This window comes from Microchirus variegatus, assembly GCF_963457635.1.
Source record: "Microchirus variegatus genome assembly, chromosome: 11".
NCBI classification, from domain to species: Eukaryota; Metazoa; Chordata; class Actinopteri; order Pleuronectiformes; family Soleidae; genus Microchirus; species Microchirus variegatus.
This window is the reverse complement of record NC_139812.1, coordinates 11,304,151-11,329,386: the sequence shown is the minus strand read 5'-3', so window position 1 is coordinate 11,329,386 and position 25,236 is coordinate 11,304,151. Positions and strand designations below refer to the sequence as shown.

Sequence of the window (25,236 nt, the reverse complement as noted above, 5' to 3'; positions counted from 1 at the left end):
TGGTAACGAGCCATTTATTTGAATCAGGTGTTTTGGAACAGGGAAACATCAAAAACATGGAGGGCAGTGAGTCCACAGGACTAGGATTGAGAAACACTGAACTATACAGCACTGTGGTTTTTTGTTGTTGTTGTTTAACCCTAGAACACCATTGCTGGGGTTTTTTTACACGAGCAAATACATTTATGTGATTTTCATGAAAACCAAGTTTTCATCTTCATTATTTTTTTATTATTTTTTTTCTAATTTTTTTCTTCCCAAATTCGTAATTTTCCTGTAATTTTGGAGCATTTTTATATGGTCCCCTCATGATGCTTTTCTTTCATTTTGTTAGTCATGACACAGTTTAAAATAAAAGAGCACTACATAAATTTGTCATGTTTTGATATATTTTGAGTACTTTTTATTTTTAAAAATCACCCGGCGTTAGTGATGGTGTTTTGAATTTGAGCGATCAGATTAAATATTGAAAAATAAAATAGTGTAATTATGTTTGTAAAAAAAACAAAAAAAACCGCTTTAATATAGTCTATTGTACCTGGTCTGAAGACACAGTTGTTTGGATGTTTGAAGTCCTGCTTCAGAGTTCACTGGTACCATTGACTTGTCAACAAATGCACATTAAAGCAACATATTTTACAGTGGGAAAAAAATACCATTTTTCAACTGTAAGGGGATCACAAGTGCACGTCCTTCATTGTGTTACTTTTAGGGATTTAATGCTGCGTTCCAGAGCCCATCCAAATCAGTTGAACGTGGGACTTATCCTACCTTCAACTAGAAAAAGTGCACTGGAATGTGTGCAGAAGTGGGACCTCCTACTCGCGTGGGACCTCCTAAGTCGGGGCTGATCAAGAATACTTCATCAAAGAATAATGGCGGCGCCCATGGAGTCACATGAATAGTCTATAAACTTTACTTTTCTGCGTGTAGATTTGTTTTAGACACAGCAATTTTATCACAACTTGTTTTTCATGTTATGGCGTGAAATTATGTCGTTATCTGTTAGCATGAAGATATGTAGGGCTACGGTAAAAGTATACTCATGACGTTACATATCGATATGTATTGCTTTTACACATACGGCTCGCTTGTGTATGTAAGTTGACTGAATTGCTGACAGTCAAAATGCCTCTTCAAACATGAAGCGAAATCGCCGCGATCGTCCATGTTTTCTAACATTCGACTTCAATTGCTGGAACGCTTTGAGGTAGGATACTTCAGGTAGGATAAGTCCCTCATCCCATTTGTTTGGATGGGCTCTGGAATTAAGCATAAGTTCAAAACATGTATTTGATAGTAACCCAGAAAAATCCATCACTGTTAAACATGGTGTCAAGTAACAAGAGATTAGATGATTGTTCATGTCTGGATTTTTATTGTTATATCTACAAAGCAGTGTCACATATGACCAGCCAATAGATTGACAGAATGACATGATAGGAGGAGGATCTGGGTTTATAATATATATAATAAGGTACAGACTAGGTAATGCGGCGGAAAAAGAGGCTAAATGAAGGGTCGATGACATCTCTTTTCAAATGGTCATCCAACTTCCAGTATGGTTCGTAAGTTCCTGGTCCTGGTGTTTTCTGCGAAATAGACAAACAACCAGACAAAATACAAAAGAGAAAACATTAGCTAACAGACCAACGTTGAATTTTTTTGGTTTTCATGTATGTTGTATCCGCTGAAGGAGATACATTATCTTATCAACACTATGATGCGTCTACATTCTTAATGCACCTTCATTACAGATATGTCGTTTTTAAACGCATAATATTTAACCTATGATGACAGGGGATGCTAGGTTGCTAAACTGTTTAGCACCATGGGTTACGGTGCCTTCAAATGTTGTGGCGTTTACCATGTTTAATTGAGGAAGTGTCAGTTTCAACCAATCCATAACATTTCTCATTGTCTCTTGGGTTCTCGCACGCCATTTTGTGAAAGCCTGACAGAAAGTCGAAACTAAATTACACGGAACTTCATCTTGACAATTTGCACGTTTCGTAAATGAACGAACTCGTCTGAGCACTTTAATCATACCTACATGAAAATGCGTCAGTTTGTACTAGAAACTTCAAAAATGAATAGTTATCAAAAGGTCTTGCAAATTTAAAAGGCCGTGTCCACGGCAACCATTGGAATTTTCACAAATTTCGACCAAGCTAAACAGGAAGTGCCCTGTAACTCCGCTATACATTGACTGATGGGCTGGAAACATTATACGTGACACAAAAGACTGACCCTGAACATGTCTACGAGCATTAATTAGACGTAACAGGAAGTCAGCCATTTTGAATTTAGCCACTGTTTTGCCACAAAGCAGGAAGTGGCCTATAACTTTGCTGTTCATTGACCGATCTGTTCGAAACTTCACACGTGAGACAAGAGACCCGGCCAGAAAACATCAGCATATGAAAACTAAGTTAAGTTCATAGCGCCACTGTTTGCGAGGGCCCCCACAATGCTGCTTGCATAGCTTTAATTGCTATTTTATTGCCATAGTTCTGCACATTATCCACCCGACTAAGTGTAATGAGCAATATAAAACTCCTGGGTGGGTTTGCACAGGCTACATAGAAACAATATGAATGATATGATATGTATTGACAGATGGTCAGTGTGTGGCAATAAAAAAAATGATGTTCACATGCAGTACTGGACTCACAGGGTGGACATAATGGAGCCGTGGTAAAGTGGATTTGAAGCTCGAAGTGATTCCTTTCTCAGGTGTGGTTTGTGGATTGTAGTGACATGGAGACAGCCCTTCCCTCTGGGACAGTCAGGAATGGTAGATAATAATGGGGGAGAAAATGATGAACTGGTTTTGTGAGCAAGTCCCAACAATGCTGTTGGGCCAAAGTAGCATGTGATCATTAGCATGTAACATTTCCCCCAAGTGTCAGTTCAAAGTAGCTTTTAGTTGATTGTTAATTCATATTTATTTGATGTATGTTTTATGATATATATATATGACTACTATACAGCTGCAGTGCATATCTTTTTGATGTTATTCTGCCTGTGTTTGATCATCCTGAACAGAACTGATGTAAATGTATTTGTATTCTGTGTCTTCATCCCAAAACAGGCTCTGTCAAGCAATGCTGTCAGACCTGACTGAGGGAACGTTTGTGTGTTTATGCATTCAAACTGCTGAACAAATCGGGGTTTTTTTTAACAGAATAATACAATTCTTCACATTTTCGTGGCTACTCCAACCCGTTCACTGCCATATCGCTTTACTGTTGCCCCCATACTGACAAACAGAGAGTCGTGTGGAGCTGATTACTTAATAATGACAGAAAACGTGAACATTTCATAACGTCTAAAATTGAAATTGCTGATTTTTATATGCTCGTCGTGACTTCAAACACAGAGACACTATCGCGCCTTTGGACTTTAATGTTATACTCTGTTGATACTCGTGTCATCTGAGAGATGCACTGTCAGCATACAAGACCTATGTTAGGGTCCCGTAACCTGCATTTCTAAGACGTATGACATTATCTTTTGTCTTGTGACTTTAAGATCTCTGCTGGTATGATACAGTTAGTCTCTGTGTGTGCGTGTGTCTCTCTCTCCTTATCCATGTCTTTCACTTCTCCTTTCCTCTTACCCACTAACACACATACTGGTCATCACCAGAGGCGTGCCATGCAGAAATAGCATCACCCCCTCCACCACCACCACCACCCTCCTCTTTAGACATAAAAACTATCTCCCTGTCCCTGAACACCGGTCCACCAGTCTTTTCATTTTCAGACACTCTCTGGTTCTGATGGAGGGAGACAGGAAGGTGTCTTTTCCTCTTTTCTACTCCTAGGAGGGAACGGCAGCTTCCATGATGTGCCATTTAAAGCCAGTTGCCAGTTCGCCGTGTCATTTGCAACTGGCACGCTGGCCCACAGAGGTGTTAATACATGTGTATTTCACGGATGCAGGCAGGACAACTGTACCTCCTTTACAGATGTGTGTGTGTGTGTGTTTGAGCGACAGCACCTGACCTATTTTCCTACAGTTGCTCAGCACAGTAGAATGATGCAGGTTGCACATGCCGCAAGTGTTTGTGAAACCTGTTTTTGACAGACCTTGCAATATGGTATTCCTTAAAGGGGACATTTTATGCTAAATCTACTTTTTAATCATTTTAATACTTAGTAATTAATATTTGGGGGACTTTGTCTCTGGAAAAGTGTGAAAAAAGATGACCCGGTCATGTTTTTGTGGTCCGCCTCAGTCTAAGTACAGGAGATAAAACATGCGATGTTGACCTCCGCACGCAATGTGACGCTGTGCAAATTCCTGGAATTGTTGACTCATGGAGCTCTGCTTTGCCCCTAAAAAACACGAGAGTGCAGGCAAGGGTAATAGTATCTGGAAGAGTGGGAGTCTGTGAAGTGTTCTATTCTTGGCTCCACAGTGCAGCACAGAGTTCTACACAAACTTCCAGCCTCAGAGGATTTACGCGTCCAGTGGATACATTTTATATATGACGGCAATGTGCCGACGAGTCAGCAAATGATGGCTTTTCCAAATGCTAATTGCTCTTAGCTGCCGGAGCCTCAGTGACACTGACGTAGTTTCCTGTGTCTCATTTGCATTTAAAGAGACAGGCACTCAAAACCGAGTGTTCTGAGGCTGTTTGAACTGCTGTGGTGCTTCATCCTTAAGGTGCTTTGACCAAAGCATGTCACAGGCGTGTTCATTAGGATGCCAGGGAACTAGGTTAACTTGGAGAAATAGGGATTTATATGACTACTTTAAATAAAATTAAGAAGCAAAAAATGAATACAACTTCTTGTATTGCATTTATCATTAAGTCCGTGCCCCAAGGGGGTTTGTGCACATGCAAACAATGTCGCATCACTGTAATGCTGTAACCAACACCCGTCGAACTTGGTGACACTAATGTCAGCAGGCTTTGCAACGATAATACTAACAGGCTATTGGTTACATGAGCATGTATGTTGCATAATAGTGTGCACACTCTCAATTTTTACTTTACTTAATACAGATCATCTTGCAGGGGCAGTGCATGTTTTGTAAGGTCCAGTGTGTCACATTTAGGAGGGTTTATTAGCAGAACTTGAATGTTTGGTTTTCAAAGTCTAATCTGAGCATTTTTTGTATGCACTTACGGCGAAGGAATTGCATTTCAAAAGCTGCTATCATGCACTGTCATATTTCTACAGAAGCTTAGTTACTACACAGGCCAAGAGAAATGACATCGTCACTGGTATGCAAAGGCCACCGCAGTTCCCTCCGTCCGCCGTTACAGTCTTAGGTGTCACTTATTCTTACACACCAGACATTTAAATGCCATAACGGTATGTTTAATAAATGTCCACACAGAATTTAATAAAGTCACCTTCACTTTGTATACATTTATACATTTAGAGACGCAAAGGTCAACGTGAGGACATCTTCATCTTCAAGAGTCATCCTTATGACAAAGCTGTCAACATGTGTCACTAAAAATAAGTAACAATTGAAACACCAAGATGTTCAAGATCCCACATCTCAAGGGAGGATCTGTTCCTACATCTAGGACATGCAGAGGCCTCGGGAGTAACATTAAGATGAATAATAAAGGAGAATTAATACAGTATATTGTTTTTGCTACTGTGTTCCCAGTGTAGAACCTGATTTATTTTTATTGTGGGATGGGAGTCCATGCAGAGGAAGGTATGATATCCCCCCCCCCACCACCACCACCACCACCCTGTCTCAGCATGGACAGAGAAATCCCAATGTAAACCATTAAGACGCCTCAACTTTGATCCACTAATGCCCGCGACGGCCCATCAGGGGCGGCTGTCTGAACGATCTGTTCTGTTAATGATCTTCGCTTTCTGTTAACTTGGCTGTGGCATTTGTGTAGCTGCTTAACCTTTGACAATAAACTTGTCATGGAGTCGCTATGACACCACTAATAGCAGAAAACTGCTCCCAACTCTGCAGTAATAACACCCTTGGGATTTCTTAGCGCCTTTCCTTCTCTGTCAACACTAAGCAGCTGCCAGCAAGGCTCAAATATCCATCAGCCACCAGCATGGACACACGTGGGTCAGGCTGCTGCACTCTGGAATATGAACCAAAGCTGACTGGTCAGACCCTACTGAGCCATAACAGGCCTTTAAAAATGGCATAAATGATAGAGTCAGTCTGTGGAAGGGGATTTCTCGTACATCACATAGTCCTAATCTCACAGCTTGTAATCAAAATGTTTTAAAAGTGTATTGTAATGAGCAGTGGGTGAGGTCTTAATAACTAGTCTTGGTGATCACATAACTTACAGGCGGAAAGCTGATCCGTTGCACAGTTGACCGAAACATCATATGCCTGCAAGGAGAGGAGAGGTGGGGGGGGGGTGTCAAAAAGGACGAGAGGAGAACAGTGAGAGCAAGAGAATAAAAGAAGAATGGTTTGCATGATCACAAGCAAGAGAAAATGGTTCCTTCATCTTTGAGATGAGAGACAAGTACTCGAGGATCCACGTGTTGCTCGAGAGCTAAAGAGATGGTGTTTGTCGAGAGCTTACTTGCAGGGCGTCTTCTCCACTGGTTTGGCTGTCACGTTGTAGTCGCACGGCGAAGTGTTTACATGCTGTCACAGGGAGCAAAGATAAACATCTGTTTACTGTATATGACACCATGTGTTTGCTTTTGTGCTCGGCTGGCCTTCAGTTTCAAACTGATCTCCCCGGTTTCTGTCAGTTCTGCTGCAAGTACATTATTTTGAAAAGGCCTGTGGTCATTTCCATGCATATACATCCATCCATTTTCCACCGCTTTATCCTCCACATGAGTGTGTCAATCTCAGCTGACATAGGGCGATAGGCGGGTCACACCCTGGACAGTCCATCACAGGACCACATAGAGACCATTTTAGAATGTCCAATTTCCCTGATCCTCTACGCATATCTTCATGTCAAATGAACTATATGTAATAAATAATAAACACTGCTAAAGTAAATCACACCCTGAGACTAAGTACAGAATCAAGGTGGTGCAGAGGCAACGTTGCGTAGCAACAGTTCCTGCTAATAATAACTTATCGACTGCTTATTACTCCCCAGACTGCCTCCATTTTTGGGTTACAGCACCAAAAATGCAAAGACACTAAAAAATGAGGCATTGCATTACTGCATGAGCCTCGCCAGTTTTATTTTGGGTGTATATTTATGTGTTTTAACCCTTTAACACCGAGCGTATCGGAGACGAGACGTTTACACTTTGTGCGACGGTTTGTGCTATGGGAAAAATTCCAATAAAAACAGGTTCTGAAAGCTAGAGAGTCGTGGTTATTACGGTAATTTCACTCCCACTGTGTCATTAACCCAAAGAATCAGCGTCTTTGTCACCAGAGAGGAAATAGTTTGGAAAACGTCTGTACATAGCTTAATTTTTTTCTCCTGATTTTAGACATTGAAACAAAAACTCAAACAAATGTTATTTTAAATGTGTTTTATAGTGTTCACATTTCTAATTTAATACAAAATCTGGTATTCATGCACACTACAGTGTTTTGTTTTGTATTTCGTCTTTATTTTAAATTACTGTTAAGTTACTGCATGTTATTATAGTGTATTAATTTGCTGCCAGATATACTGACCGTTATTCTGGAAAAATGGTCAAAAGCACTTACTCACAGGACATTTTCTGGCCTTTTTATGGTTAAAATAAGCTAAACAAAGTCCAGACTGACATTTTGAAGCTTAAGGTGTTAAAGGGTTAAAATAAGAACACATATAGCACATTAACATCGTGCTCGGAGGTTAGCGTAGCTTAGCATAAAGATGTGGAAAGTGGAGGGAAGAGCTAGCATGTCATCTGCTTGAATTATCTTATAATGGGAATTAGGTGGTGTTCTGCAGACAACATGTACAGGAGTGAATAATCTCAAGCTGACCTTGTCTCTTATGCCAAGCGTGACGATGTCAGGCCGTGGACAGTTTTTGAAAGAGTAGGACGCCTGGTGCATCAGAGCCTGCTGGGTGGAGTCGGTGTACTCATAGGCGCCAGGTAGCAGCACATCGCCCTTACTCAGATCCAGAATCTGGGCTTTTCTGCCAACACTTTTGAACCCATAGGTCTTCCTCACAGGGTTCAGCTCTGCTTCTTCGATGAAGTCGCGAACGTGATAGACGCCAGGGTTGGGTGTGTCCTGGAAGACAAAAAAAAATAATGTTTGGGGGACCACATGGTTTGTTGTTGCCGGGCAACGTGTCACTCCAGGAATCAATGAATCATTGTCTGCATGAACTAAATTCAGCTCAGACGACTGGAACACTGGCACACACTGAGCGTTCACACTTACGACGTCTAAGGCTTTTCCTATACTGTACATTTCATACGAGCATGCCTCTTTGTACAGATGATTTGAGCCATTTTGTTTCATGTCACTTTGTAAACACTCACTCTCTGCACAATTTGAAAATTGCAGGAGACCGTATTGCGATTTCGATCAAATTCCGATTCATTGTTCAGCCCTACATGACACACAGGAATGATTGACCCACAAATGTGTTGTTTTATGACCTCTGCATTTGAACTCCTTCACTCTGATTGACCTGTTTGACACAAACTACCAAACAAGGCAGCACAGCATCATTCACCAGAATAACAGAATTTCTCTATATAGGTGTGGTGTGGAAGAATTAGTTTACAAACTAATACAAACGTTTCCAGCCAGAACAAGTGATCCTTTTGTTCATAGGCCAAAGTCTGGTTTTCTTTGACTTAAAAAATATAAGTTACATACATCGAGCTGCTGTACAGGACACATTATTAGACAGAAGATGGCTTATAACAATGGAGCCTGAGAGCTAGGATCACATGAAGACAAACTGATAATTAATTAGGTCTGTGTTATTATGGTATGCACTGTGGGACACTCAGGGACTGGTTTCGCTGTAGTGTAAGTGTTTAAATGTATTTCTGGCAGGCAGCACACTTTAGAAAGAGACAGTGGGAAAGTACAGTGCAATAAAAAAAAGAAAAAAAAAAGCGGGTAATTGGAAACCATACACGTCGCAAGAACAGTGATACGTTTATGAGGCTCTGCTCTGCTTTATTATTTATTGAATATTATTATAACGTGGCTATTGGAAGCTACCTGAGGCCACGCGGCACTGCTACAGTTTCACATCAGCTAATGAGCCTCTCTACAAAGTGACAAAACCGGTGACAAGTGGCCGGTGGTCTGCTCAGGAGCTCATGTAGTAGCCTCGGCTCTGAAGACGAGCCATAAAACCCGTGCTGCATTATGACACCTACTTTCACTGTCCTCAGCCACCAGCTCCCTCGGCCGCACGACTCCGCCTTGTCATCGCCCTGCAGATAAGAACAAGGATAAAAGCCACAACACGGTGAAGTAGTTTCAGTTCTGATGACAGTGCTATGCCAACCATCTCCTGGTGCATCTCCAAACATGTATCATCCTGTGCTCTCCTAGTTCTGCGTGTCCTCATGAATCACTGTTGGCTTTAAAGATGGATCCTTACCTTATCTGCTTTATTACCACCTCTGGACATGTCCCTGGCTTTAGAGACGGCTTGGTTTTTCCACATGCCCCTGCACTGTACTCATTGTTGTTGGCTATCTGCTTGCAGTGACACCTGACCACCATTAAAACAGAGACTGTTACTATAGCAGCAACTCCGCTATCGATCAATTTTTCAACAAGCTCGCCTGGAGAAGGGCTAAATTTAGACTTACCTACCAGTTTGACTAAGAGTAAGACACAATTACAAGGCACAACGCGCCACCGTACAAGCCAAAGTTATGTATAGTCCAAAAATATAATCCACCATCATTAGACGGAATAGAATATACAGCTCAAACGTTGGCACCGAAGAGCAGATTGCAATCCAGGAAGAGATATAACTGGACTACATGTCTGGTTCTTTTTCAACGCCAGCATTACCGTTTGGAAAGCTAGGATCTGAGGATCTCCTGTGGCCCCAGAAAACAATCAATATTTCAACACTGCAACTAATTATTGTCCTAGATTTTTCCTTTCAGTGTCAGAATACTGCAAAAATAAAACTTTGCATGAGAAATGGTTTCATCTTCTCTGTGGATGAAGTATATCTCACCTCTGGTGTTATACTAACTAGACACAATTAAGTGTGGCGTTAATGTGCATGTGCACACACACACACACACACACACACACACACACACACACACACACACATGCACACCTCCCTCTCCTCTCAGTACAGTAGAACACAAGACTGTCGCTTGAAGTGAAAATCTCTCTCCCGTAAGCACAACATTCATCCGTGTTGCTAGGCAACATGGAATGCAAAATTTATAAAGACTAAGACTCCATATGTTTACGCCACACAACACCCGAGAGTACATGAGGAGAAATACACACTCAGACGGCACAGAAACCACAAAGGACGCGTGCACATGACTGTATGTGGACAACACATCACATGGATTTGAGCACAGAGTGATAAAACTAATAACTCAAAGGGCTTTTTTTCAGCCTTTTGGTAATTGGTGTCAACAAGGAAAGAGCCATGTGTGCTCCCAGTTCACATTTGACAATGTTCTAGGTCACGGTGTCTTTCCACTCTCTTAGGACTCAAACAGCTGTAGTGAAAATAAAACAGCCTTCTAACATCACAGCACTTGTGCATGAGCAGCTAAATTGCATGTTAGAATGATTCTGTGATTAAATTATATCCATTTGCTTCCACAGGGCACCCTTAATTTGCATAACTGACCAAGCCACGAAAAAACTGTCGTCACCACTCCCTGAAGGACTCAAACTCAAATTCTGAAGTGTTAATCCGAACACTTCACGGGATTAAGATAAAAATGGATACACAAAAGTGACACAAAGCGGAACAGAGGTCCACAATAGAGCTTTATTTTATCATTCAAAATAACAATCTTAGTATCTCTGCAAGCTACTGTAACAAACTCAATAATCGGAAAAAAGATAAAACAGGTACACCTCTATTTACACCATGATTTTTGATGTACAATCACCTGCGCCTCATGATTGGGGCAAATGTGAAGTAAGACATGCAGTAGTCAGCTTCTACATGGTGCTGTGCCAACAGTTGCAGACAACACATTGCCTTTTCTTTTTGACAGTAGGGGGGGTGGACTGTTCAAGGCTAATCTAATGTCGAGTACCACTGTGTGCACTTCACAATAGAAGCCTTTGATCCCACTCAGTGCTTTTATTTTAATGACAATACAGATTTCATCTGAGCATATAGGAACATTAAGAGGCATTGGCTGATGCTCCTCACTGCTTTTGGGAAATTCAACAGGGGACACTATAAATTTAGAACAGTAAACATCTCATGTGTATTCCAAGCAACAAGGGGAAAACATTGCCATCAAGAAGGAGCATCCTGTCCTCAATACAAAAAAGGGAATTAACTGGGCACTCAAGGATCTAGAACTGAGAAAACAAGACAATTTTTCATATCTGGGTAGATTGTAAATTTTATTGGAAAACAAAAATATACAACTTGGAATGAATTATTTGAGGCATGACTAGAGGTCATTAAAATAAAAAGAAAAGTAAAAGTAGTGAGTAAAACATTAAAAAGCATAAGATTAGTCATTTTCTGGTATATAGAACAGCAGATACAAAAAGAGTTTGTACGAGTACCTAGGAGATACACCCGTGTCATTTTTTTGCAGTAGTGCAATGCTGAGAGATTTCCATATATACTTTGTCCATTGTCCATGCAGAGTTTTAACTCCTCTACATCGTTTCCATGCCAACAGTGTTGCCAAGTGACAAACAGCTGACAGGTCTCCAATGTCACCATGCGTGGAGGGGCCCCGAGCACACAAGACAGGAAGATTCCAAGTTCTCCAGCTCCCAGGGGCCTCCACGGGCTTCAGGTTGTACAACCGTTCCGTCACTCCAAAACACCATGACAGCAAAAGAATGGGACATGGGGACAAGAGCCTATGCAGTTTACATGCAGTTCCTTTGGACAGCAGAAGGAGCAGGGACAAAGGGGGCTATTAAGATTTTACAGATAAATTACACAAAGAAAAAAGGCAAATTATTTATATACGAAATCTGTACAAGGCCTTCACTTCGCTGTCATCATTTGTACGAACTCTGCAGGAGGGGAAAAAAAAAAGAACAAGAGATGGCATCAGTATCTAATCGATGACTGCCTTAAACTGATCAAAATATGATGTACAACGTGTACCAACCTTCATAGTTGACCTGTCCATCTCCATCAATGTCTGCTTCTCTGATCATCTCATCAACTTCCTCATCAGTCAGCTTCTCCCCGAGGTTTGTCATCACATGGCGCAGCTCAGCAGCGCTGATGTATCCATTGCCGTCCTGAATATTACACATCAGTCAGTAACTCCTAAAAAAAGGGCTGCACATACACATGTGGAGGCAGAGACAGCATTTACCTTGTCAAAGACACGGAATGCTTCTCTGATCTCCTCCTCGCTGTCTGTGTCCTTCATCTTCCTGGCCATCATGGTCAGGAACTCGGGGAAGTCTATCGTTCCATTTCCTTAGAATTACAAAAAAAAGGGGATTTCCAGCCAGCCCACAGTATTCAAGTGGTTAGCAGGTTTTGAAGGCAGATTTAAGCTCTCACCATCAGCGTCCACCTCATTGATCATATCCTGCAGCTCTGCCTCTGTGGGGTTCTGGCCCAATGAGCGCATGACTGTGCCCAATTCTTTGGTGGTGATGGTGCCATCTCCATCTTTGTCAAAGAGTGAAAATGCCTCCTTGAATTCTGGATGTAAAAGAGATGAGGGGGAAGGCTTTAGTAAAAAAGGTGAAGGTGTCACACCTGTATTTAGATATGTGCAAGAAAACTGGAATGCTCAAGTGGTTTAAACTAAAACTTATAACTCAGTGTAAATCCTATCAACCGACCCTGCATAGCAAACGATTCATCTCTATAATCTGAAAATCAGCCCTGACCCATCCCCAAAGTTACTCCAAACCTAAAAACATTGTTACATCATTTATGTTTTACATATAAACTAGCTGCAGCTTAATGGGCCCTTCTGTTTTGAATACCAACTGTACTCGTTTCTGGCTAAACAAGGTGACTGTATGACCAAGCATCAAAAAGGTAGACAGGCAACATCAGCAATGAATGATTGCCTGTGTAGTTTCGGGGGAACCGTAAGGGAAGAGGAATGACTACACGTCAGGTGTGAGGAGGCCAATGGGCGATGTGTAGTGGCGCGACAGCACGTCAGTGTCATAAAACACAACCTGCCCTGTCATTTGCGGGGGTCATACACACAGGACAACACCCTTGTCATTTAAAGAAAAGGCCTGTGGACCAATTCATGTGGTACACATCCCAGTACATCCACTAAAACTGCAGCTTATTAATATGGTTTAATTTACTGTTAATGTCCAAAAAACAGGGCATGTTGGAGCATACTCTATGAACAAATTGATCATCTAAAAACTGGCATATCAGCAGTCATCCTACAAGGCTTTGCAAACAAAGCAGATAGCATGTAATGCAGTACTATTACGATCAGCAATAGTATTGTAATACGAGACCTACGACAAATCAAATCAGAGGAAGTTGGATACAATCAGGGAAAACCACGACAACTGTGGCCCAATTTAGACTGCTTGCATTTCAAGTCTAAGCACATACTAGCAGCGAAGAGACACTCCCATGATTTACATTACAGCATCTAGGTATCAGCACACCAAATGCAGGCTGCTGCTGCAATTGTTCCTCAAGTATTCCAATCTGTTGAGAACACACCCAGGGCCAAAGGACACATCACATATAAAAACGACAGCAAACACCTCACTAGAACATAGCACTTCCAGATTACATCATTTATTACATAGCAACCAATGATAATGCAAGGTTTTCCATGAGTAGTCCCTGTTTCCTGAGCCAACAAGCCACAGCCGTTTCATTCATTCCTATTTTATGACCAGGAGGCAGCCCTGTGAATGCCTTAAAAGGCAAAAACATAAATCCACTGCAGGGGATGCAAGAATCCATAATGCAGGCCACTTTTGCAGGATATGAGTAGACAAGAAGATCAATGCCGTGATCTTACCAGCAATCTGCTCTTCTGTAAGCTGATCAGCCTGAAACATGAAAAATGTGGGTTAATGGCATTTCATAGTGAAGGATATTGCAAATAAATGAACCACCTACATACAACATGAAAAATGACAGGGATTTACAATAATTGCATCTTATACATTACTCTCTGCGTGTCTGTACTTATGTATTTATTTTTTCATACCTATGGATTATGTTATGTTTTCATAGCGACATAAAACATTTTTTTGATAGTTTTGCGTGTGCTACTGTAACTATTTTCCCAGTTTGTAAACGTTGTAATTTCACAAAACAAGCATTCGCGTAGTGGTATCTGCTATCCGTATTATTTAATATAATACATGTATATCTCGATAATAACCTAGTGCCACGGTCTTCTATTCCAACCTAACATCCATCTACGTTGGATGGCGCAAATTCCTCATCAAACAATGAATGACTTACAATTTGGCGGTAACCGTTGGCTGGGAAGAGCTAGGGTTAGCTAGCTACAGTTGGACACCGGCTAACAGTAGACCATAGACACCCACTTACAGCAGTGTGCCTGGCCACTACAGTCGCCACATGCAAGGCAACAAAACAGTCACAGCATTAATTCTCGATCATCGCCCATTAAAATTGGGTTGACTGTTGGCAAAATGGAGCCCCACATTAGCTATAAATCCAATGGGTTTGCTCCAAAGCAATATAACGCAACACCCCTTAACATGTGTAACTACGCTACAGCCACACGCGATTACCACAATACTGTAATGTATATGTAGTAAACATCATTATGAAGAGCCCTATTTGGCCTATATTCAACGTAGACTACAATTTTATTCGTACGCCTCTCGGGTGGATATGGATAAATGCGTTTATGTTGAATAAGGCTTACCCACTCCTATATAGTTTTCTCATCTATGACTATTGCCATTTACAGGAAGAACTGCTAAGCAGCGCCTCACTACATAAAAAACTGATGTAGTTTCGCTTACCATTTCGATGTCGGTGCAGCGGCAGGTTCAAGACAAAATCCACAACAGCCAAGATTCAACTCTCTACCTCCGCAAAGCCGCACTCAGTTTGAACACACTGCAAATGAAGCGGTCGGGCTCGCCTTTAACGGCTATCCTTAACTCCTCCTCTTTTCAATATCACTCCGCCGACTTCCATTTTTCTCAGTTTCTGAATAATTCAAAAAGGCCCTCATACAAATAACTAATCACGCAGGAAAACAACACAATAAGTAACCGTGGTATCTGTGCATGGCTGTTTCGAGGGTTTTGACACTTAAATGAGAAAAAATATAACCTATCGTTGGTGGTCTACGTGACGGCGCATGAATACTTTCTGCTACTGTGTGATGGGGCACAAGACGTAGCAGAAAGAAATCGCGCTCTCTGATTGGTTCGTTTGTACCTGCAATGCGTCACTCCCATGGCCTGCGCTGTCGCTGCATCTTGTCCATGGACATTCATAGTCAGTGCCACAGGCACAGCCGACACTCTGCTGCATGGTGTGTGTGTGTGTGTGTGTGTGTGTGTGTGTGTGTGTGTGTGTGTGTGTGTGTGTGTGTGTGTGTGTGTGTGTGTGTGTGTGTGTGTGTTCATATGGGCATCATCTTAACACAGACCAAGTGATAGTTTCGATAAGTAATTAGCCACTAGGAGCAGAGTTTGTGACTTGCTACTGCTGTAGTTTTGACCCAGTTTGTATTCATAACAGCTATTATCATTATTTCTCCAGGACTCTGCTTATTTTTGATTACATTATTTGTGTTATGTGTTACATGCACGTGTGTTTAGTACGTATTTAACTATGTGAGTGAATGTGTTCATGTTTAGATGACTTGGACCGCTGCAGGCCCTGCTGTCGGTTGACTGGATTCCCAGGTCTAATTGTGATCTGGTGAGGATGGGGAGTATCTGATAGCCTGATTGCTTTTGCCTAAGTGTGCTGCTCATCTCCCAGTGACCACCTGCCTCTGGCCTCCTGCTCCCATGGGAGCTGCCATGGAGGAGGGTGGATGGAGATGTGTGAGGAGCAGGATTTTGAAGCTCAGAATGTGCTAGAATCTCCACGACCCACACCAGTTTCCCCCCCCTGTTCCTCCCAAATCTTATGCCTATATTATAATTAGACATAAATTTCAATCCATACGCAGAGAACATTGATTGTGAAACGCTCACTATCTCCACGGATGACGTAAGAAACGAGGTTCCAACATAGTTCCCACCTTCAGCGCCAGTGTTTACAGAGGTGATGCTGCCTGTGTCAGGTGTTCCTCAGAATCAACCAGACTTTTTTCACCCATCCTGCCTAACCAGGAACACATGCATTCCTTTCTTTTAAATCTAGTTTTTTTTTCTCCCCCCATTACAGTGTTTTTTGTCACTGCGGATTATGTAATGCCAAAGGTGACGACATCGATGTCTAAATCTGTCACAAGAATCAGATAAACCGAGGCACGTGTGTGCAACAGTATGTGGACGGAACTTTCTTCTATTATAATATAATATTATTATAATAGACACTTAACTGGACTTCTTCCGCTCTTTTACGTTATTATGCAGCACCTAAAGTGACTTGTTGTTTACAGTTGGGTCATAAATATTTCAAAATCAAATGAGCCTTCTTCTTTGTCCTCCTGCCCAATTTCTTTAGGTCCACTGCATTCACTATGCACCATCAGCTGTTTTGGTTGGTTGATGACATGTCCTTCAACGATTCCCACGTCTCAGAGGACTTGTGCCAGGTCAAAGGTGATTGTAGGTTGGAGATTAATATGTATAGGGCATACTGAAACTCAGGAGACATGACTTAATGGTCAATAAAACGTGAAACCAATCTCCTTGATGAAGGCCAAAGAGGAGTGAACCATGAGTGTGGAGGGCGACGCAGCATATGTCACAGTTCTGCTTTTTATGTTATTCTCTGTGCACATACTCATCCTGCTCAAACCACTGCCTTTCCTGTTACGTTTCCCTCCGGTTATCATCTCTGTGAATATGTAACTGCCTCACATAATAATAAGTCCTTATCAGTCACAGCCCAACCCTGGACATTAAAAAAAAAAAAAAAACTGCAGCTTTCATTCCCATATAACAAAGGGGGTTAAAGTTCATTTTACGTCAGCCTGGGGCAGGCTAGAGTCGGAGCCTTCGTTTTCATTAATGTCACCTCCCCGTATCCCATAAAACATCTCTCTCTGGACAATCTACATTGTTCCCTTCACAGAAAAAAACTTATCAAGTGGTTGTGGTCAGTTTGTGGCCCTGGAGGCGGGCTGACACAGGCCACGTGAGAGACGGTATGCAGTAGAACTGTGTCGGCATTGTGCGGTCAAGTCCTCAAATTAAGCAGCTTTCAAGCGAACGGCTTCAAGAAAAAGTGGCATGTGAGGACTTTAATAGACAAAGCACTGGTTACAAATATGAGAAGATGTTTACCTGTGTAACTTAAAGACGCGGAGACCATTATTAATGAATGAGGCTTTGTAATGCACCTGCTCGTTCCATGCCGAGGGAGCAGATCACCTTACACGGGGGATAATAATGGCAGTTGGTCATTTGTCATGGATGTACCTGCTATGACTGAAAAAAAAACATTTACATTGTGTGAGTGAGCACATTCATTCCTTTGTCTGCATTGTGTGCTAATGTAGGATCAGTGGATGTGTGCAATGCTTCTCCATACATACAACCAACAAGGAATGTGTGTTTATGTATGTTTTTTTTTTTCTTGGCTTCACCTGACAGGCGCTCCTGATTACCAGAACTAGTGGCCAAAGGTCTTGCTTTGGTCGACACAGCAAACTACTTCCAGTCAGCGTGAATGGTTTTACAGCCATGCAATAAAGGGCATATAGCCATGGCCAAGGTCCAGGCTGACCACACACACACTAGCCAATCCCAACAGTGTTGTGGCCTCTAACTGTGAGAAATCACTTGTTCTCCAAGATGATATCATACGAAGCAAAAATCAGATTTCAGATTTCACACTGTTCCCAGCCTTTTACAACCACGTTGTGATGAAATGGATACAGTGTGAAGCAAAGTATGCACTTACTTCCCTATCACCCCCCCCCCCCCCCCCCGCATGCATGTTTCTGCCTGGCACCAGATGGCCAACAGCCTCAAAACTTGCACATGTCACTTGTTTTATTTGAGGGGATCTGAGGGACAAAACCATTTACTGGCTGTCAAACTGAATCCTTGCGGCTGATCTTCACTGACTCATTTTTTCGGCCCCTCCCGTCTCCCCTCTCCATATCTCTGTATCGCTCTTTCTCCGACTCTGTCCCTGCCTCCCTCTCTCCCTCGCTGGCATGCCTCCAGGTTGTCTTCTGCAGTCAGCATGGAGCTGGAGTTCAAACACTGCAGCCTTCAGCAGCACATGAAACACTGCTGCTCGGAATCTTCCAGAAGAGTGGCACGACAAAGCTCTCTTGGCAAGGTGATTTCATCCTTAGTGGCTGCAGTTCACTTTGTATCACAGGTGTCAGGAGCGCTACTTGATATGGATTTTTTTATTCTGTACTGTAAGTTTTCACGACAAACCCTTGCATGTAGTGTTGTCGACATCATCCCAGTGCACACGCTTAGTTAATATAGTCCAAATTTGAAACTGGGGGGAAATCAAGAAGCACTGCAGAGGTGACACAAGGTGAGTCGTCTGCCTGAGTGCATACTGTAGTGTATAACCAGAAATGATGGGCAGAGAGTTTCCAGAAGTGACCCGTTTTTGACCCAGGTTATGGCGAAGGCCAGATCTGTCTCTGCAGTGTCAGGGAGACGTGCAGGGCTGCCTCACTCCGCACCCCTGTCAGATGAGCTCATTTTGCAGGGGGCAGCGGCTGCTGAGGCAACTTCCAGATCAAGGCTGCAGAGCAGGTGTCTCGTCATCTGTGTGTGTGTGTGTGAGAGAGAGGGACAGTGCAGTGCTTCTTCTTCTTACACCCTGCTCATAAACACAAGTGATCGATCTGCCTGGCACGCAGGACTCAACTGGGACATCTGGTGGCTAAAGGAGCAAATGCAGGTCAAATAAATAAGATGAATATTAACCCTGAAGGCAATGTACATTTAGTAAAAAAAAAACTGTACATTAGAGCGTTTACTTGCCTTTGATCATCTTTTGTATTGAGTTACTTTTGCCTTCTACCACACTCCATGCATCAGTATAACAATAATAATAATACACATTATCTACAAGCATTATTTTGAATAGAAGGTGATATAAAATATACACAGATTGTTTCATTCTCCCCTGACTGTTGAATTCACAAAACTCCTACCTTTATTTTGCTACTTGATAATGATAGTAATTAAACTGGTATACGTTGAATGCAGGCATTTTACTTGTGATGTAGCTTAAAATCCTCTTAATATGTCACAGAGACTCAGGAATAATGTTCATATAACAAACTGAACACACCAACAACAACAGTACAGACAAAATATTTGCATTAAAAATATATATTTTTCAAACTGCAATTCATGTTTATGTTTTGAAATCATGTTTTGGCATGTGGCGCCACCTACCGCCGTCTACCAATCATTGCAGTCGGTAGAGTCTCAGCTGCCGAGCAACCACGGGTTGCCAGTTACGAAACCGAAAACCGTTCGTTAGAAAACGAAACCTAAAAGACCTCGGTATTTTGAATTTGAATGTAGTAACCGTTTTGGCCACATTCATACATATGGCGCCTTTAAAATGAGATATACATTGACCAGTTCTCGCTTCATTAGTATCTGATACAATACCAATATCACAAACTTGAGTATCTGCCGATAACAAAATCAACCCAATACAGTCATTTAAGATATTTGTGCCATTTCAGGTTGTTCCAAAGACATTAAATATGTTTTACACAGTTGTAAAAAAATGTTTTTCTTCTCCCATCATGATGAAATAAGCAGCCCACAACATGACTCAGCTAAAATGCTGTTGCTGCTTTTTATTTCCCTTTTTTTTTTTTTTACAGCAGTCTGTGCATAGTGAAGCATATGATATGTAGGGTTTTTGGATCGTATCAGATTTAACATCCAGTATCGGACCAATACTGACACTGAGTATAGTCTCGGCTCATACCAGATGCTACGAGAACCAAGATATTCTTATTTTAAAATGATTAAACACCTAAAAACCATATACACATATATGTGTCTAATCACACAACGTTTTGACTCTTATGGTTCACGTAGCCTAAGAATGAGTCTTTTATATGTACTTACGAAGGCTGCCATGTTGTGCCGCCATGTTTCTACAACAGCCCAAAAGGACAAACCAGCCAGAGCTTTTGAAGCAGAATCTTTCTATGCAAAAAAAACAACAACGACATAACATTGATGCTTAAAAAGAGACAGCTGCCAGGTGAAACCCGTGGTGCAACAAATGAACAATAATCGCCTGTTCGTTTGTTGCCGTGTGACTAAAGGGTGATGGATATGGACTGAAGTGTTTGCGAAACAATTACACACCAACATAGATCAAATTAGCGACGTTTCGGTGTTGGTGACAGGTGCCATTTTTTCCCCCAAATAATGATGTATTTTATATTTTGGACAAGTTAAACTGGATAATTGTGTGAACATAGGGCAGGAGTGTGACACGCCAGGTATTCTGGTAAATGCTAATGTTGCTCTCAAGGATGCTGTTGGCCCAGTGCCAGCTGGAAGATAAAGAGCACTGCAGTGGTATACTTTTTATCCATGTCTTCAGCCAAGAGATTGTCAAGTTCTGCTGGGTCAGACTCTGACCGTAAACTGTTGCCCAGGCAAAAAAAAAAAAAACTTCCACCTCACGCTTGGCATGTGTTGACATCGCTCAGCAGAGTGGACTGGAAAAGGATTGACTTTCAAACTTATTCTGCTTGTTGCCTAATTACTTGTTGCCTATAATATATGTGCCGCCTGGGCGGGATGTTGTCTATGATCCGAGGGCTGTTGTGGGTCATGTAGTGCAGAGCAGGGTCGGCGTAGTTGAAGGGTGGCGGGTTGTGCTGCGCCTGGATGTGGTTGGGCAACAAGTGGGGGAGGCTGAAAAGAAAACACAAAAAGGCAATCAGAGCTATACAAAAAATCGCTACAGTCTAGACCAGTGGTGTCAAACTCATTTTAGTTCGGGGGCCACATACAGCACAAATTGATCTCAAGTGGGCTGTACCACTAAAATAATAGCATAATAACCTATAAACAAGAAGAACTCCAAATTGTTCCCTTTGTTTTTAAGTATGTTTTTACAAAAAATGATGGCTCTTCCTGAAATTCTGTTTTTTTCTCAATTGAAGTGAGGGTCTAAGGACAGTGAAGGTCTAAGGGCAGTGAGGGTCTAAGGGCAGTGAGTGTCTAAGGACAGTGATGGTCTAAGGACAGTGAGGGTCTGAGAACAGTGAGGGTCTCAGGACAGTGAAGGTCTAAGGACAGTGAGGGTCTAAGGGCAGTGAAGGTCTAAGGACAGTGAGGGTCTAAGGACAGTGAAGGTCTAAGAACAGTGAGGGTCTAAGGACAGTGAGGGTCTGGGAACAGTGAGGGTCTAAGGACAGTGAGGGTCTGGTAACAGTGAGGGTCTAAGGACAATGAGGGTCTAAGGACAGTGAGGGTCTAAGGACAGTGAGGGTCTAAGGACAGTGAGGGTCTAAGGACAGTGAGGGTCTGGGAACAGTGAGGGTCTAAGGACAGTGAGGGCCTAAGGACAGTGAGGGTCTAAGGACAGTGAGGGCCTAAGGACAGTGAGGGTCTGGGAACAGTGAGGGTCTAAGGACAGTGAGGGTCTAAGGGCAGTGAAGGTCTAAGGACAGTGAGGGTCTCAGGACAGTGAGGGTCTAAGGACAGTGAAGGTCTAAGGACAGTGAGGGTCTGGGAACAGTGAGGGTCTAAGGACAGTGAGGGTCTGGTAACAGTGAGGGTCTAAGGACAATGAGGGTCTAAGGACAGTGAGGGTCTAAGGACAGTGAGGGTCTGGGAACAGTGAGGGTCTAAGGACAGTGAGGGCCTAAGGACAGTGAGGGTCTAAGGACAGTGAGGGCCTAAGGACAGTGAAGGTCTAAGAACAGTGAGGGTCTAAGGACAGTGAAGGCCTAAGAATAGTGAGGGTCTAAGGACAGAGATACTGTCAGGACAGAGACACTTGCTGTGCAGACTGTAGCTCTTTCGAGGCAAATTGTGTTTGTGATGTTGGGCTACATATATATATATATATATACAGTATATATATATATATATTTGAAGCTTTTCTTTTCTTTCTGATTGTTTTAGCTTCTTAAATTTGAGCATTTCATCAAGAAATCATAAAAAAAAACTGAATCATTTTGGTTAGTGGACAAAACAAGACATTTAAGAACATCATCATTTCCAGGTTTGACAAACACTGATCAACATTTTTTAGCATTTACTGACATTTTATGGACCAAACGATTAAAATAATCGACAGATTAATCGATGATGAAAATAATTGTTAGTTGCGGCTCTAGATCACAGTGGATCTACAAAGGAACAAAACATGTAGTTACATGTATCTGGAACTGAAAAATATAGTATTTCACACTGATTAGATTCTAATTCTAAACAATCATTTATCCTGCGCGCCGGATTGGACCCTCTAGTGGGTCAGTTCTGGCCTGAAGACCGTACATTTGACACCTCTGGTCTAGAGAGTTGCAAACAAGTCGAGTGATGTGTCCAGATTAGCTTTTTGCATGCATCTTAAGGTGATTGGAGAGTGGTAATACTGTATATTCATCTCTATGTTATTTTCTCCACATTTTATACCATTACTCAGTGGATTCCTGGCTCTGATTACTGCTGTCTATAATTCACTCCTCAGTAGACCATCATCTCAGGCAATCTGTGGACATGTTTGGATGGGCAGCAGTTGTTGTTGCATTCTCAGTGATTTATGAATATTCATGCAGCCTAGATATTCACTTTGTTTAAACATGCAGAATGCTGGGACCAAAGCTGCTTAAAAACATGAAATCTACACCCTGAATGTTTCTCTCCACTCCCAGTTGTCTGACTTTGGCAATTCAGAGTCATTCTGTGAAAAAAGAGCAACGGAAAAAACGACTCTGGCCAAATAATTTCTTGAAACATATCCTCCTGACTGATTTTTCCTACAGATTACGTGTAAGCACCGGCCTCATTGTGTTAAAATGATACACAGCTGAAAGCTATCAAAACATCACTACTCCATCTCCATCATATCACGTGCATCTTGCAAATTATATCATACCATATAATCTTGTTTAAAGCCAGCACCATAACCTCCTCTCTGGTTTTTTTTTTTTTTTTTTGCTTCTCACGTTAATCTAACAATATAATCCCACAATGCTGGCATGGATGGACCACAACCATTATTTCCCGTTGAGTCTAGTTTACAGAGAAAGCAGGGCAGTCATCAGGGGGATTATGTGTCTCTGTGGCCCACTAACACCTGCCCCAGATGCCACACATCTGTACACACATAGAGGACACACACACATGCATATGCATTGACATGCATTCTTGTTTTAGAGTGGATTTCCATTTTACACAAATCATTCTGCTTTACACTAAAATCCTCTGATCGTGTGATATTAAGGGTTTGTTTAGATGATTTCAGCGACTAAATTTTGTATTGTCAAACTACATTGGTAACAAGCTTCGAAAAGAAACGTGTTTTATAGAAATTGGTAGAGGAATAGTGCACCACTTTGGGAAAGAAGCACATTTAATTCCTCACTAAGTTTCTTGGTTAACAGCTCCTCCAAACCCAACAATTATTCTCATATTCTTGTATACATTATATATTGTGTGTTATTGATCTCGCCGCATCAATAATCTTACATGAAACACATGGTAACCACAGTCAATTTTTGTACAGAAAATCAATGCGAGCTGATTCCCTCCATTTTAGCAAAGATAACTGGCTTAACTTCATATTTGCTCTACGGAAAATCAAATTGTGTCCGCTTTACAGGAAAATCAGCAAATCAGCACACTGGATGATTTTTGTGTGCGAGTGCGTCAAACGTGTGGACACGTTACCGTCGTCATTACCTTGATAAACTGTAAATTCTATTTGCAAACATTCCGCTGTGTTATCCAAGTGCAGTTTCATAAGTCGGACCAAAGCAGTTAGTAGGAAGTGTTTTTGTTTAATATAGTAAGAGAGTGGGCAGTTCGTCCTCCAACTGAGAAGTTAAATATAAGAAGAAGACAGCGCTGCTGCTGCTGCTGCAGAAAATTGGATTTAAAGCCTTGGAGTTGCTGAACAGAATAGTCTTTGTTACCTGTTACCTAACTAAAACTTCTCAAAAGAACTATCTCTACTGGACAAAGCCGACCTATCCTAAATTATCTTTTTCTTTTTTTATTCTGTATTATTTGAATTACAATTCTGGTGCACCCCAACTTTTGCTCTATCTCATCCCATTTTTGGGACAAATGTGGCCTTTTCTTTTGTTTTATGAGACACATTTTTATATTATAGAGGTTGCAATGTGTAATGTTCAATACACACCAGAGAACATATCTGGGGTATAGTCACTCTACATCTAAAGTTGATTTCTCGAAAATTGACAGAAGGAGATTTTGATAAATTCATCTAAATGCAGAGGATTTGACGCTCGGCTACTGGAAAGGTTAAAGCTCCCTAATCTTTTTATGTCAATCACATACATAACATGAAAAAAAAAAAAAAAAGATGTAAGTAATGCGTTGCTTGTGTTACTCACTCTCCAGTCACCGTCTTCTTCTTGCAGCAGCAGAAACAGGCCAGTATAGCCAGGAGAAGCAGCAGCAGCAGAGGGATGCCGAGGCCCAGAACCAGCCCCAGAATAAGGTCCAGCCTCACGTCATTCTGTTTACTTCTCTCTAGGGAGGGTGAGTCAGCGTTAAGTCACGACAAACTGTGGCAAAAAAAATCTCATTATATCATGTCATTATATGTCACATGACACACCAAAAAGTGTCTTAAATAAACTGAAACGGAAAGGTGTGTTTAGGTGGCTTTAACTCTAGTAATAAGAATAATTTATCAGAAATGTTTCTTTAGTTCATTACTCATAAAGTCTACTATGGTTAATGTTAAAGGCGCCATATGTAAGAATGTGGCCATGGTTACTACACTCCAATTCAAAATACTGAGGTCTTTTAGGTTTGTTTCTATTGTAGCTCAGATGTAAC

General features: G+C 41.7%; 2 protein-coding genes across 2 annotated transcripts; both read right to left on the bottom strand.

Annotated features, from left to right (window-relative positions):
* Positions 1–1,484: 1,484 nt before the first annotated feature.
* Positions 1,485–15,583, bottom strand: stpg4 (sperm-tail PG-rich repeat containing 4; the record flags this gene model as incomplete). The annotated part of the gene is made up of 6 exons (XM_083898026.1): positions 1,485–1,592; positions 2,675–2,779; positions 6,303–6,348; positions 6,548–6,612; positions 7,918–8,172; positions 15,488–15,583. The coding sequence occupies 6 exons, from the start codon at positions 15,581–15,583 to the stop codon at positions 1,485–1,487; spliced, it is 675 nt and encodes a 224-aa protein (XP_083754152.1).
* Positions 10,885–15,164, bottom strand: calm2a (calmodulin 2a (phosphorylase kinase, delta)). The gene is made up of 6 exons (XM_083898202.1): positions 15,064–15,164; positions 14,079–14,109; positions 12,623–12,766; positions 12,429–12,535; positions 12,216–12,351; positions 10,885–12,117 (listed from the first exon to the last, which is right to left on the bottom strand). Exons 1-6 carry the CDS (start codon positions 15,064–15,066, stop codon positions 12,089–12,091), a joined length of 450 nt encoding a protein of 149 aa, XP_083754328.1. The 5' UTR covers positions 15,067–15,164; the 3' UTR covers positions 10,885–12,088.
* Positions 15,584–25,236: the final 9,653 nt, after the last annotated feature.